We start from the raw sequence: 15,829 nt of genomic DNA, 5'->3' as shown, positions 1-15,829 counted from the left end.
GTGACCCAGAACTGTCGTCTGGTAGTAAGAGCCCGAGTGACCACTTCTTGCAGCCCCCACGGCTTCATCCATCCAGTAAATCCCTAATGCTGCACTTGTAATTCAGCTCCTAAAATGAGCCTAACCAATGTGCTGTCCATCAGCAGTCAGAAGTTCGCATCTCCAGATGACAGCTCTGTGGGGTTAAGAAAAGGAGAGAAGGATGAACATGGCAGCACCGGCTCACTTTCACTCCTCGGGACAATTATCACAGCAGCTGTGTGTGGCCTGGTGTTGGAGAAGGTCCTGGCTGTAGATCTGCAGCGGCAAGCCAATGTGTGCCTGCCCCACCAAAGGATCCTGTGGCGCCATTTGGTGGTGTTGGCACTGGGTGAAGTGTGTATGTAAAGGAAGACATGATGCTGCTGACGCTCGTGGTTGGTCCGCTAGTCGATAATCATCCGCCACGAGAAGCCGCTCACAGATATATGTGATACAATATTTGCCAAATAATACAAAGAGTATTGGAGCTCGTCAGGTATACTGTACGCACTTTTTCAAGCCTTTACGGGAATCGAACCTCTGACGGCAGCGCCTGATGCGAAGTCTCTGACGTTGCGACACGACTGCTGGTTCGATTATATGACAGGGTGAAAATCGGAATATTACATTATTAGGATATACACATACACACACACGCGTATCTTTACATCTTTATGTTCACCTTAAGAATTTTGTTGAAAGAAACTGAAACGGATATCATCCAGGATGATAAAGAAGAAACGGAAACAGAATACTGCGATATCAGTGTGTTCACTTTGAAATCAGAATGGTTTGTTTGGTTTGATTCACATTACTTGTCTGATTGTTTAAAATATATAGGAAAATGAGGTTGATTTCCAGGTATTGTAACAACCCACACTATGCAGAGATGAGCAACGCTACACTTCATGGATTACACAAGCCAAGAGTGACGTATGAAATTGTACCAAGAAAATGTAATAGTAATGCAACAGTAAAATGAGAATGAATTAAAACCAAAAAATGGAAAACATACTTTATCAAACAAGTACATATCAGTCCTCCTGTACATTATTTATATTTTATATGAATAAACAAACAACACATTACTACCAGAAAATAAATAGCATATCTGTACAACCACCATTAAAGTTAGAGTGACCCCAATTTATATTTTTTATTAAGTGAATAAGACTAGTACAGAATTAACTAGTATTTCCATTAATTAATTTTAGAATATAAAAGAACAACCGCACCACAATGAGGAAAGAACAAGAATTACAACAACTGCCTACCCCCATTTCATGCCTGCGAGTGACAGAGAGTAACAGAGAGAGACTCAGAAGAAGAGATGAAACTTGTGCTGCAGGAAGAGGGCATCACCTTGCAGCGATCCTGAGATGAAAGAGTCGACTCACTGGACATTCCTAATTCACTTTGAGAACATTGTGTTAGGTCAAGGTCAGGTCCTAATTAGACAATGCAGAGAATTCAAGGAACATTACATTGATGAAGAGAGATACAGTACCTCACAAAAGTGAGTACACCCCTCGCATTTTTGTAAATATTTTATTATATCTTTTCATGGGACAACACTGAAGATATGCCACTTTGACACAATGTAAAGTAGTCCGTGTACAGCTTGTATAACAGTGTAAATTTGGTGTCCCCACAACATAACTCAACACACAGCAATTAATGTCTAAACCGCACCGGCAACAAAAGTGAGTACACCCCTAAGTGAAAAATGTCCAATTGTGCCCAAAGTGTCAATATTTTGTGTGGCCACCATTATTTTCCAGCACTGCCTTAACTCTGTTGGGCATGGAGTTCACTAGAGCTTCACAGGTTGCCACTGGAATCCTCTTCCACTCATCCATGACATCACAGAGCTGGTGGATGTTAGAGACCTTGCGCTCCTACACCTTCCATTTTTGAAGATGCCCCACATATGCTCAATTGGGTTTAGGTCTGGAGACATGCTTGGCAGTGGTCGTCGTGGAGGTGTGTTTGGCGTCATTATCATGCTGGAATACTACCCTGCGGCCCAGTTTCCGAAGGAAGGGGATCATGCTCTGCTTCAGTATGTCACAGTACATGTTGGCATTTATGGTTCCCTCCATGAACTCTAGCTCCCCAGTGCCGGCAGCACTCATGCAGCCCCAAACCATGGCACTCCCACCACCATGCTTGACTGTAGGTAAGACACACTTGTCTTTGTACTCCTCACCTGGTTGCCACCACACACACTTGACACCATCTGAACCAAATACGTTCATCTTGGTCTCATCAGACAACAGGACATGGTTCCAGTAATCCATGTCCTTAGTCTGCTTGTCTTCAGCAAACTGTTTGCGGGCTTTCTTGTGCATCATCTTTAGAAGAGCTTCCTTTTGGGATGACAGCCATGCAGACCAATTTGATGCAGTGTGTGGCGTGAGCACTGACAGGCTGACCACCCCCCCCCCCCCCCCCCTTCAACCTCTGCAGCAATGCTGGCAGCACTCATATGTCTGTTTTCAAAAGACAACCTCCGGATATGACACTGAGCACGTGCACTCGACTTCTTTGGTCGACCATGGCGAGGCCTGTTCAGAGTGGAAACTGTCCTGTTAAACCGCTGTTTCGTCTTGGCCACCGTGCTGCAGCTCAGTTTCAGGGTTTTGACAATCTTCTTATAGCCGAGGCCATCTTTATGTAGAGCAACAATTCTTTTTTTCAGATCCTCAGAGAGTTCTGTGCTGTGAAGTGCTATGTTGAACTTCCAGTGACCAGTATGTGAGAGTGTGAGAGCGATAACACCAAATTTAACACACCTGCGACCTTGTAACACTAATGAGTCACATGACACAGAGAAGGAAAAACAGCTAATTGGGCACAATTTGGACATTTTTCACTTAGAGGTGTACTCACTTTTGTTGCCAGTGGTTTAGACATTAATGGCTGTGTGTTGAGTTATTTTCAGGGGACAGTAAATTTACACTGTTATACAAGCTGTACACGGACTACTTTACATTGTATCAAAGTGTCATACCTTCAGTGTTGTCCCATGAAAAGATAGAATACAATATTTACAAAAATGTGAGGGGTGTACTCACTTTGTGAGATACTGTATCTACTGGTGTGACATCTCAAAATAAGGACAAGTCAGAAAGAATGGTGAGAAGAATCAGGACCTTTGCAACTCCTCATCCTACCCATAACCAGCTCAACTCCAACCACCTCCTGGCTCGTCTTCACCCCTCACCTCAACATGACCAACGTCAACCCCTCACAGTCCTCTGACATGCTGCACTGCAAAGTAGCCCAGAAACAAACGCATATCCCCCAACACTGCGAAAATGAAGCTCTACTTCAAGTGCAAAATTACTTTTGTTCGGACAAATATGGGGAGGTTCCACAACTTAAATGCAGTATAAAATGACTAACTCTGTAAATAGTTCATGTATGATGTGATACTTAAAAATAGAATACCCTTACACCCTAACAAAAGATACGAAACAGTTGGTGTGGAAAACAAAACTAACTCATATTAATCCATACATGAAACTATTGTTGAATATCATCTTAACTACCAAATATTCTTACAACTCACAATCTTTAAGTGTTTTGGATTTCCTTGACTTTGTGTTTATTTGGTGCTGCAGCCACCTGCCATGTTGTCAAAATGAAGACAGCTCGACAAGACTGTCCTGTTAACACTCACACATTCACAGGCCTCAGAATATCCAGAGTGGGCTGGTAGGGTCTTTTGGCTTTGAGCCCCTTGAGGTTTAGTACCTTCAGCATCCCACTGACCCAAGTTTCTGTTTTCCTTCCCTCCCTTGCAATCTGACCATAGCATAACAACAATGCTGGACATTTTGAACTCTCATTCCTCCTGTTCTATAATACCTTTCATAAATGTTCTTTAGTTTTTAATGTAACTCTGGTCAACTATTATTATTATTGTAAAGCACTTTGAAGAAATTTCACATATGAAAATGTACAATATATCAAAAGATGCTTTCTTATTTTTTTTAAAGATTTTTACACATTCTTTTCTTATTGTTTATCTATTATAGTATTCTTGATTGGACATACTATATTGTTTACAGCCACTATGTCTGTTATTATTATCTCCTCCAGGAGGTGCTCTTTTGATTCTAGCCGCAGGCTCATTGTACCACAGTGTGCTAAGAAGCATCTCTGGGGGTCTTTTCTGCTCACTGCTATCAGGCAATCCAATGCCTTCTCCCAATGTACTCATTAAGTTCATTCTGAAATATCTGCTCGCCATTTCTTTATGTTATTGTAAAGCACTTTATTAATCCAAGGAGTAATAAAATAACAGTGGGAGGTCGAGGTTTTAGTTACAGGGCCCCTAAACTGTGGAATGGTCTGCCATAAGAGATGAGCTACTATAAGAGATGCCCCTTCGGTCTCAGCTTTCAAATCCCAGCTGAAGAGTCACTACTTCAGTTTAGCATATCCTGACTAGAGCTGCTGATTAGAATGCATCTCTGTTGTTAGTCATTAGCACTAAAATATAAGTAATATGATAGTTAGAATTTGTTACTAACCCTCACCTATTTTGTTTCTCTTCTTGGTACTCAAATGTGGAATTTAGTGCCACGGCCCACCTGCCAAGTTGTTCTGCCTACCTAAGGTAAAGGCATCTCTGATGGAAGATCGTAGGAATTATCATGTAGAGGGATCCTTTCATTGGATTGGCTTGCCCAGCGCTGACTCAGCTGTGGAATGGCCAATAGGGGGAGGCAGCTTGATGGCTAAGGTCTCCAGGACAGTAAACAAATCCAAATCATATTATGTGATATTATCTACTGTTGAATTTTGCCCTATACTTGTTATATTATATTGTATAATATTGTGTATTGTAACGCTCTCCTCTCAGGACTACCCAAAAAAAGACATAATTCAGTTGCAACGAGTGCAGAATGCAGCTGCTAGAATCTTAACTAGAAAAAGAAAACCTTTTTTTTTTTTTTTTTTTTTTAAAAGGGCGGAGTGGTGGTGAGCACATCTCTCCAGTTTTGATGTCACTACATTGGTTACCCATGTCATTTAGAATTGACTTTAAAATCCTTCTTATAGTTTACAAAGCCTAAAATAATCTCACTCCTCACTCTTATATTTCGGAATACTGTATCTGACACCTTACACTCCAAATTGCAACCTTAGATCTTCAAATGAGTGTCTGCTTAGAATTCCAAGAACTAAACTTAAAAGAAGTGGTGAGGCGGCCTTCTGCTGTTATGCACATAAAATCTGGAGTAGCTTGCCAATAGAAACTCACCAGACTAATACAGTGGAGCACTTTAAAACACTGCTAAAAACACATTACTTTAACATGGCTTTCTCATAGCTTCATCTTAGTTTAATCCTGATGCTCTGTATATTCAATTAATTATCATGATTATTCATGGTGGCTCCAAAATCCGTACTAACCCCTACTTTCTCTTCTGTTCTTTGTCCAGTTTTCTGGGGTGGCGACCTGCGCCACCACCACCTGATTAAAGCACTGTGATGTCCCTCCATTGATGGATTAAAGGCCAGAAGTCCACAAGACTGTCATCATCAAGTTCTTCCATGAGAACCCTGAATACCATGAGGACTGATTGAGGTCATTTAAGTTAGGCAGAATGCCTAGAGGGGGCTGGGTGGTCTCATGGCCTGGAACCCCTGCAGATTTAATTTTTTTCTCTAGCCATGTGGAGATTTTTTTTTTTTGTTTTTCCTGTCCTCCCTGGCCATCGGATCTTACTTTTATTCTATGTTAATTAGTGTTCCCTTATTCTAATTTTGATTTATTTTGTCTTTTTCTCTTTCTTCGTCATGTAAAGCACTTTGAGCTGCTTTATTTGTATGAAAATGTGCTATATAAATAAATGTTGTTGATGTATTGAGGATTACTTCTGTTCTGTGTATTGTACTGTATTGTATTGTATTGTATTGTATTGACCCCCTTCTTTTGACATCCACCGCACACCCAACCTACCTGGAAAGGGGTCTCTCTTTGAACTGCCTTTCCCAAGGTTTCTTCCATTTTTTCCCTACAAGGGTTTTTTTGGGAGTTTTTCCCTGTCTTCTTAGAGAGTCAAGGCTGGGGGGCTGTCAAGAGGCAGGGCCTGTTAAAGTCCATTGTAGCACTTCCTGTGTGATTTTGGGCTATACAAAAATAAATTGTATATATTTATGGAGTGATTGTCTGTGTATTATCTATCCTGTCTGTATCCTTTGTTTTATGTTTCTAATGCTGTATGCCAACTGAATTTCCCCATGGAATTAATAAAGTTCTATCTAATCAGTCACATGACACATTTTGTCATCATGTCCTGCCCATTAAAAGGTGGCAGCACACGGTTTCTGATATCCAAGTATGTTTTCTTTTCTCACAACAAGCTACAGCAAAAAAAAAAAAAAGTACTGTAAGCACTTTTGAATTGAAACCTTCTTTGTTTTTTTGACTTTGTTCTTGTTTTTGCGCTGTGGTTTTGCTATATCCATTCAATTTGTTCTCTAATGGGTTTAGAATTTCTTGCCTGGCCCCTAACTCCGACATTTTATTATTTCTCAATGGTGTCTTCTATCTACTGGTTTTCTGTTCACTCAACAACCATTTCTGAATGCTGTACCTTTCCTGGGGCCTCATGTATAACGCCGTGCGTAGAACTCACACTATAACAAGGCGTAAGCACAAAAGCGGGATTGTGCGTACGCACAGAAAAATCCAGATGCAGGAATCTGTGCGCACGCAAAATTTCACGTTCTTCCACTACATAAATCCCGATCAGCGTGAAAAGTAACGCACGTGCAATCGCCTTCTGTCCCGCCCCAACTCCTCCCAGAATTACGCCTCTTTGAATATGCAAATCGATATAAATAGCCTTCTGTGAAAAGACAATGGGAAAAGCACGGGGGAAAATATAAGAATTTCAGCGAATACCAAGTGGAGGCAAAGGAAAAACGTACTATTTGTTGGTTTAAACAGTGGTATAATCAACAAAAGGAAGCTGATCGAGTGACAGAGTTTCGGAGAAACTCAAAAGCTCAACTTCACAAAGTCGTACAGTGCCCGAAATAAAAAAGAAATCACATATCAAAGTCGCCGTGAAAAAGCAAGTCGTAGCCCACCGTCTGAGTGTCATATGAAAGCTTATTAGGGTACTGCGGTGGCGCAGTGCTTGTTCATGTCTCACACAAGAGGCTTGCTGCTCCATGTGCGACCTTCAATGAAATAATTTATCACAGCAGTACTGTCTCTTTCAAACGTACTAACCTCCAATTCCTGTCCTTACTTTTCTTTCTCCAAAAACTCAATCACCACACAATAAGCTATGTAATAGACGTGAAGTCATCTGTAAGCTTAGAACTTCGATTCTTCAAAACCTTTAAGGAACATTGAAATATCTTAGTTGTACGTGTTTAATTATTATATCCGTCTATCTTTCCAGTGTCGCGTTAGCACCAGCAAGAATACAGCGCAAGGCAGGAACAATTACTGAACTAGCTAGCGCTGCGGCACCGTGTCCTCACATGTTTAATTATTAACAATACAGATTATTTAAATGAAGTTAAAGTTTTATCTGTATAATATAATCAACATGTTTTGCTGCATTTCGTCTTAGAAATGAATACCGTCATCACATGTAAATACGCGCTTTATAAAGTGGCGCAGGTTGTGCAATATTATAACTGTAGTGCAAGTTTACAGTGAGGTAATTGTACTTATAAGTACAAACAGTTCTACAAGGAGCACTTGATGGACTGATTTATTGCGTTTAGAGTTCTTGGGATGAAACTGTTTCTAAACCGCGAAGTCCGTACAGGGACTAAAGCGTTTGCTGTGGCTCAGGCAGCATCTGCTTCATGCTGTGTACCGATAATTCTCTTTCCAATCAGCTGCTGCTGTGATTCCCCACTCAGATACAGTGATATAAATACTCCGAGTGGTGCAGTGAGAGTAATGTGGAAAAAGATGATCTGCTGTGGCAACCCTTAACGGGATCAGCTGAAAGAAGATGCAGTGAGAGTAACAACGCTAAAGCAGTTATGGTATTTGGAATACTATGGCTATTCCCTGGACCATTATATTGCTACAGGTTAATTACATCAGATGCATTACACTAATAAACAATATGCAGTTAATTTCAGTGTATTTATAAAGCCGCGGCAGGAATGTGGATTTAAGAAAGAAAGGGTGATCACACAGGAACAATAGCACTGCTTTGACGCTGGGTGCCGCCAGTCTGCAAAACCGGGCGGATAAATTGCGTACGCCAAGGAATGAGTTACCGTGGAAATGTGCGTGGCTTTACGCCAAGTTTAGGTTTTATACATCGTGATTTGAGCGTGGAAAGGTTCGTACACAACATTTCTGTGCGTACGCACCGTTTATACATGAGGCCCCAGGTGTTCACAACAATTGTACATTGAGGGGTCACCTCTAATGTGGAGCAGGCTGAAAACAACGGACTGTTTTTTATACTTCAATTCTAAACATTATAATTGTCAAATGTCTGAGCTATTTGTTCTTTTCAAACCCCATTTCAAAATACTGCCTGCAGCTTCTTTCGTATTTCATGATCCTAACTGGGAGGGGACACTGGCACACGCATGCTATAGCTGCTCCTCCCTGCTAACAACACTTTTCACAAAACTCGCTTTAATTCTACACTTTCTTACGCTTGTTTTATTTTTTTTATTGTACGTATAGATTGTGGATGTACCTGACTCGAATTGTATGGATTTGGTTAATATTTACAGATTTTATGGACTCTACTTTGACTGGGAACAACTGAACCTGTGGATCATGGGACGAGACCTACGAACATTTCTTTGTACCTGGCGATCTATCACTCACTATCATGCTAAAATACTCTCATGACAATATCCTTCTTATTAAACAGTTTGTCAAGAGCAAATGGTCTGACTGAAACATCCTAAAAGACGCCGGGATTTTGCGGAGCCCGAAATATGTACATCGCGGGTCAGGTCTCCGCCACCGCCGAGCTGCGAATGAAAAGACCACCGGCGGCATTTGGTCAGGAATATGCTGTCCTTCTCATGGCCCTGGAAATAGAAGTGTCAGTGTGCCAAATTTACATTATGTGAAAATAAACTCAGATCACGGCTCTGTGCAAAAAGAAGCTTCATCAACTAATATTGCATTGTTTAATTTGAGATCTCATAATAGCAAAGCATTGGTGCTGTCAGAATTCATCACTGACATCAAACTTGATATACTGTGTCTAATGGAGACTTGGCAAAAACCGAACGAATTCACGTCTCTCATGGAGGCGACACCTCCTGGATTCACTTTCCACACAGAGCCTCGCAGCTCAAGACAAAGAGGTGGACTTGCAGTAATTGTCAGAGTAGACTTAAACATCAAACGAATCCCAATTGACTGTCCATTGTTTTTTGAGTGCCTGGCTCTTAAACTAATAACGGAATACAGCTCCCATCTCACTCATTGTTCTTTATCGTCCTCCAAAATACAACGCATCCTTCTTATCCTATGTGGTTGAACTTTTGACCCACCTAAGCTCTCACTCTCAAAGAGAATTATCCTTCTTGGTGATTTCAACATCCATATTGACATCCCCACCTCTAAACTGAGAAATGAATTCCTATCCTTACTGGACTGTTTTGACTTGACACAACATGTTGATTTTCCCACCCACTCTGGTGGTCATATATTGGATCTGATCTGCACATCTGGACTATCTGTTGCCAACATTTACAGCACTGATTTGGGACTCTCTGACCATAAAGCAGTACTTTTCACTGTCTCATTATCTCTCCCTCCTCTTATCTGTAAATGACAAATTTCTTACAGAAACCTTAAAAACATCTGTCCCTCTATCCTTTCTGGATCCATTTCTGATCTTTTACTGTCTGCACCTATTCCATCAACACTAAATAGTCTTGTTGACCACTATAACACAGCCCTTCATTCAGCATTAGATAAAACAGCTCCTTTAAAACATAAGGAGGTTTCCTTTAAGCGTTCAGCTCCTTGGTATAATTCAGAATTGCGATCTATGACAGTAGCTGGCCGATGCCTTGAGAGAATGTCACGTAAGACTGGCCTCACTGTTCATATCCAGGTTTTCTCTGACCACCGAAGAGCTTACAGAGAAGCACTAACTGCTGCCAAGAACACCCATTATGGCAGAATAATAGAGTAATAAGAATAAGTGGTCACGATAACCCAAGGGTTTTGTTATCTGTAGTTACTAAACTAATCGAACCTGCATCTGGCCCAACTACCTCTTCTACTGAAGTCTGTGAGGAATTCCTCCACTTTTTCCGTATCATTAAAGATCTAAATAAGTCATCATCATCTAAATACATCATCTGTTTATATCTCTCCGTTTTCCCACTCCATCCAGCTCCTTCTCTAAGTTCTCACGTCACATCTGCATTTGTTAATAACCTGCTTTGTAAGATGAGACCAACTACTTGTGTACTGCTTTCATGCCATACAACAGACTGCTACAACAATAATAAACTCATCCCTTGACACTGGCTCTGTGCCGCTCACTTTTAAAATCGCTTCTGTAACTCCAATGTTAAAAAAAGTCTGGTCTTGATGCTGACAATCTTAACAACTTTCGGCCTATTTCCCACTTACCTTTCCTGTCAAAAGTTCTCGAGCGTGTTGTAACCTCCCAACTCACTAACTACTTAACCTCTAATAACTTAATGGAACCCTTTCAGTCTGGTTTCAAGGCACAGCACAGCTGGAGAAACCAGCATATTAATTCTATTAGACCTCAGTGCAGCATTTGACACTCAGGTCAGACATGACATTCTACTGTCTAGAATGGAGAACATGCTGGGTATCTCTGGCACTGCCCTCCATTGGTTCAAGTCCTATCTGACTGATAGGCAAGAGTTTGTTAGTCTTGGCAACAGCAGATCCAGCTCAGCGCCAGTCACACAAGGAGTTCCTCAGGGCTCTGTCCGCAGCCTTCTTCTGTATTTATATGCTTTCCCTTGGCCATATTATTCGTAGCTACGGACTGGGTTATCATTTTTATGCAGACGATACTCAACTTCATTTCAATGCTAAAAGTGGAATTTCATCAGAGCTCTCTCAGCTCACAACCTGCCTCAGTGAAATTAATACCTGGATGGAGCAGAACTCTGCAACAAAACTGACCTCCTGCAAATTGGAACTTAAGTGCAACTTAATAAAATGAGCTCCATCCCAGTCACTCTTGATGGTGATCTCATCAGACCTGCTTCTACTGCAAAGAATCTTGGTGTCATTTTTGATTCCTCCCTTTCTTATTCCGCCCATATAAACCACATAAAGAAACTTTCTTACTTTCACCTTTGTAACATATCCCGTGTTTGCTCCTTCCTCTCCTTCTCTAATGCTGAGAAACTTGTCCATGCTTTTATCACATACCGTATCGATTATTGTAACTCGCTGCTGGCAGGTGTCCCTTCTAATCTTATATCACAGCTCCAGCTTATTCAAAACTCGGCTGCAAGAGTCCTTACACGAACCAGCAGCAGTGAGCACATCACACCCATCCTGCTCCGTCTTCACTGGCTCCCTGCGTCTTACAGAATCGAATATAAAATCCTACTAATAACCTACAAAGCCTTACATAACCTTGCGCCAAACTATATCAGTGACCTTCTCCATCACTATGTGCCTGTCCGCCCACTAAGGTCCTCTGATTCTGGCAATCTTGTTGTCCCCCACTAATCTACACTTCATGGGTGACAAGGCCTTCAGCTGTATAGCGCCCAGACTCTGCAATGACCTACCGAAATTAATCAGGTCAGCTGACTCCATGAATTCTTTTACAAAACAACTCAAAACTCACCTGTTCAGTAAAGCTTTTAGCTCTACTTGACTTTACTACCCTTCTCTCAGTTTACCTCTCTGTCAAGATGCTCATGTAACCTGTATGTGTGTGTGTGAGACCATCAATTATGTTGTCTGTTAGGCTATTTTTTTTTCTCTGAATTTACTGTCTTAATCTTCTTTATTTATTTATCTGGTTTGTACAATGCTATATACTGTATACCCTGCTGTTCTATCTTAAACTCTGTGAAGTGCCTTGAGCATGGGAAAGGCACTATATAAATAAAACATATTATTATTATTTATTCACTGTTATTCAGATATTGTGTCTAATACTCTGCTTTTACTGAAAGAGTACAAAAACTCAAAATTATTAATTTAAGATTGTCACTTAAAAAATCTGAGTTTAAAGACTTTGAAATAAAAACCACATGAAAACAAAATTTCAGCATATAATTTGTTACTTAGTTAAATTAGAAAACTGGTCAAGAGACTGAAAGCTTTTGTAAGGCAGCATACTGTATACATTTTTTAATTAACAAAGTTGATTGATCCATAAAAATGTAGAAAAAAAATGTTCAGTAATAAAATATATTAAGTTTATGTAACACAAAAAGGTAAAAAGCATCACCGTTTTCTCATCCTTCCTGTGGCTTCCTTCATATGATCACAGTGACCCTGAGCCTCGGGCAGCATGGGGGCCAAAAGAGTCACCATCTGTGGAGCAGATACCTTGTAATGTGTCACTTCAGTCAATGATTAGTTCATGGCAACACAAATACAATGCAGCTGAATTAATAAAATAAGAACATGAAAACCTTTTTTAAAAATTGCTAAATGTCACAAACACAGAACTAGCAGACGACTCTAAGACTAATGCATAATGAAGATGATTACAGAAGCAGAACAATCGCACACAAGAGATGACTTTAAGGACAATTTCTCTGTAAAACTGTTGACTTTTGAGTACCCAAACTAAGTTACTGCAGCAATATGGCACTTAAGGCAGTTACAGTCTAAAACACGAGTGTCGAACTCCGGTCCTGGTGGACCGCAGTGGCTGCAGGTTTTCATTCTAGCCATCATTAGTAAGCAAATTAACTTCTTTTGCCTTAGTGTTAATTAACTTGACTCAGGCCCATTAGTTGTCTCCTTTTCCTTATTTAGCAGCCAAACAATAATGAGACACAAAACAAGCTACCACATGACCAGCTAGCCACAATATCTGAAAATAAAGAAAGGTGATGGTCTTGGTAAGGTTGATCTCTCAGTTCACCAAAACATTTTGTCGGTGTTCTTAGAAAAAAAAAACAGAAAAATTAACAGTTTTAGAAATGTCTACTGTAGCAGAATGAGAGAAGAAGCAACAAGCCATAGAAGTAAATAATGAGTTTAATTAACAGCAAGAACCAGCTTCTCATTAAGAGATTGATTGGAGTGAAATTGGTTGGAGTTTGAAATTCCAGTTTAACTGGTCATCTGTCGGCTCGTTTCACATCTCATTTTTGCTTGGCTGCCATTTAACAAAGAAAGGAATCAATTCAGATGACTGAATCCTTAAAAACAGGACTATTAAAAATGAAGGGAAAAGGAGTTAATTAGCAATGAAAACTGGTCACTGATTAGGAAAAGGGTTAGAATGAAAACCTGCAGCTACCAGGCCCGGAGTTGGACACCCCTGGTCTACACACTGGAGACAAATGAGGTCTCTCTTTGTGTTGTTTCTCTACTTGGCTTTGTGCTCTTGAAGTGATGGGTGTGTGCTTCACAGCTTAATCAGGACACTGCTTGTCTTTTACTCTCTTATACTTATACAGCATACCTGCATTGTCCCCTGTCCTCCATATTTATAGCTCCTATGGAGAGTTTTCACTCTCAAGACAACAGGTGTTTCCCACAGCTGCTGCATTAAAACATTCTTGACGTTAGCAGTATTCTGGTGTAGGAACATTAATACCTTAAACCAGACACTGTGGACATCATCGGGAATGGACATCTTACACTTAGCAGCAGGTCCAGGCATAAGTACAATTTTTCAGCCATTACCATGGGCTACTGTATTTCTTTCATGGAGCTGTGTGTGTGTGATGTCTGCTCATCCACTCTGCTTTAACGTGTTCACATACAGTGTTCTCAAGATTATTTGAAGTTTATTTTCTTTCTGCTCCCTTTAAGTTCTAGGTCTTCCTTAGGTTGGTTCTAAAAAACTAATTCATCATTATGTTTCAACATGTATGCTTATATCTTCTTTTGTTTTGCCTAGGAGTCTCTAGGTTTTATTTACCATTAAAATTTCCTGTCTTCATATGTCATCATGCTGGTACTTGATGCAACTTTACTACTTCTTCACAAGATTCAGTTGTCGCCATCTCCTCTCTTCTCTCCTTTCCTTCATCCCTTCTATGAATTCTTATATGGTTTTGAAGATGACTTTTCTGTAAAAATCGCTTCCCACAGTCAGAACAGCAGTGCGGCTTCTCTCCTGTGTGAATTTTTACATGTTGTCGTAAACCACCCTTGCCAGAAAATCGTTTGCCACAGTGAGAACAGCAATACGGCTTTTCCCCAGTATGAATTCTTGTGTGTTTCTGAAGACTGCTGTTGTGGGAGAAGCTCTTGCCACAGTGGGAACAGCCATATGGCTTCTCTCCAGTGTGAATTCGTGTGTGGGTCTCAAGCTGCCAAGCAGTTGAGAATTGCCTGTTACATTCAGAACAGGAGTACAGTTTCTCTCCAGTGTGAACTCTTGTGTGACTCCAAAGATTTCTACTGTTAGAAAATTGCTTTCCACATTCGGCACAACAATAAAGCTTATCTCCAGTGTGAAGTCTCGTGTGGTTTTGAAGACCAATCATTTGTGAGAATCCCTTCAAACATTCGGAAGAACAAAATGGTTTCTCTCCAGTGTGAATTCTTCTGTGAATCTGAAGACTGGTACTAGTAGAAAATTGTTTACCACATTCAGAACAGCCATAGGGCTTTTCTTCTCTGTGTATTCTTTGGTGGCTCTGAAAAGCACCAATATGTGAGAATGGTTTGCCACATTCAGAACACCAATATGGCTTCTCTCCTGTATGAACTCTTCTGTGGCTCTGAAGACCATACTTTGAAGAAAATCGTATGCCACAGTCCAAACAGCTATATGGCTTTTCTCCTGTGTGAACTCTTGTGTGACAATGAAGACCATACCTGGAAGAGAATGGTATGCCACAATCAGAACACCAATATGGCTTCTCTCCAGTGTGAATTCTTTTGTGAGTCTGGAGGTAGCTCCTCCTGGAGAATCGCTTACCACATTCTGAACAGCAATATGGTTTCTCTCCTGTGTGAACTTTGGTGTGGCTGTGAAGACCGTACCACGAGGAAAATTGCTTGTCACATTTAGAACAGCAATACGGCTTCTCTCCAGTGTGAACTCTTCTATGAGTCAGAAGAGTGCTGCTGGTGGAGAACTGTGTGCCACAATCAGTGCAAGAATATGGCTTGTCTCCAGTGTGTATTCTCATGTGTATCTGAAGGCTACGTCTGCTGGATAATTGTCTTCCACATTCAGAGCAGATGTATGTCTTCTGTTGCGTATGCCTGTGCTTATCTTTGTATTGAGAATTGTGTTTAGAACTTTTCTCCGACTCTTGGGAAACATCTAAATCTGCTGAATTTTGATTTTGTAATTGTTCGGTGTTCATTGTATCTAATTCTCTCTGAATCACTTCAGGAACACAGCAATACAAGAAAGAGGCTAGTAAGAAACTTCCCGGTAGGGATGTCGGTTTTTTCAGATTTTCACTTTGCTGTGTTTGTGGTGGTTGGGACAGTGATGTGGATAAGCAGTGGTTGCCAGTCTCTTGTGTGTCTGTAGAAATACACAATAACAGAACTTTTAGATTAAAACGAGGAGATTTCAAAAGAGCTCTGATAATTATCTTATTCCTTTTGACATAATCTTAACTCACTGCAACAATCCAACCCTGTCACCTACATTCTTTGGCTAACAGTTTC

At 40.6% G+C, this 15,829-nt stretch overlaps 1 protein-coding gene across 1 annotated transcript; it reads right to left on the bottom strand.

Moving 5' to 3' along the window:
- Nucleotides 1-12,403: 12,403 nt before the first annotated feature.
- Nucleotides 12,404-15,676, bottom strand: LOC127527460 (gastrula zinc finger protein XlCGF26.1-like). Its single transcript, XM_051926360.1, has one exon. It carries the CDS (start codon nt 15,514-15,516, stop codon nt 14,143-14,145), a length of 1,374 nt encoding a protein of 457 aa, XP_051782320.1. The 5' UTR covers nt 15,517-15,676; the 3' UTR covers nt 12,404-14,142.
- Nucleotides 15,677-15,829: the final 153 nt, after the last annotated feature.

Source organism: Erpetoichthys calabaricus, chromosome 1 (assembly GCF_900747795.2).
Source record: "Erpetoichthys calabaricus chromosome 1, fErpCal1.3, whole genome shotgun sequence".
NCBI lineage: Eukaryota > Metazoa > Chordata > Cladistia > Polypteriformes > Polypteridae > Erpetoichthys > Erpetoichthys calabaricus.
This window is presented reverse-complemented; position numbering and strand designations above follow the sequence as displayed.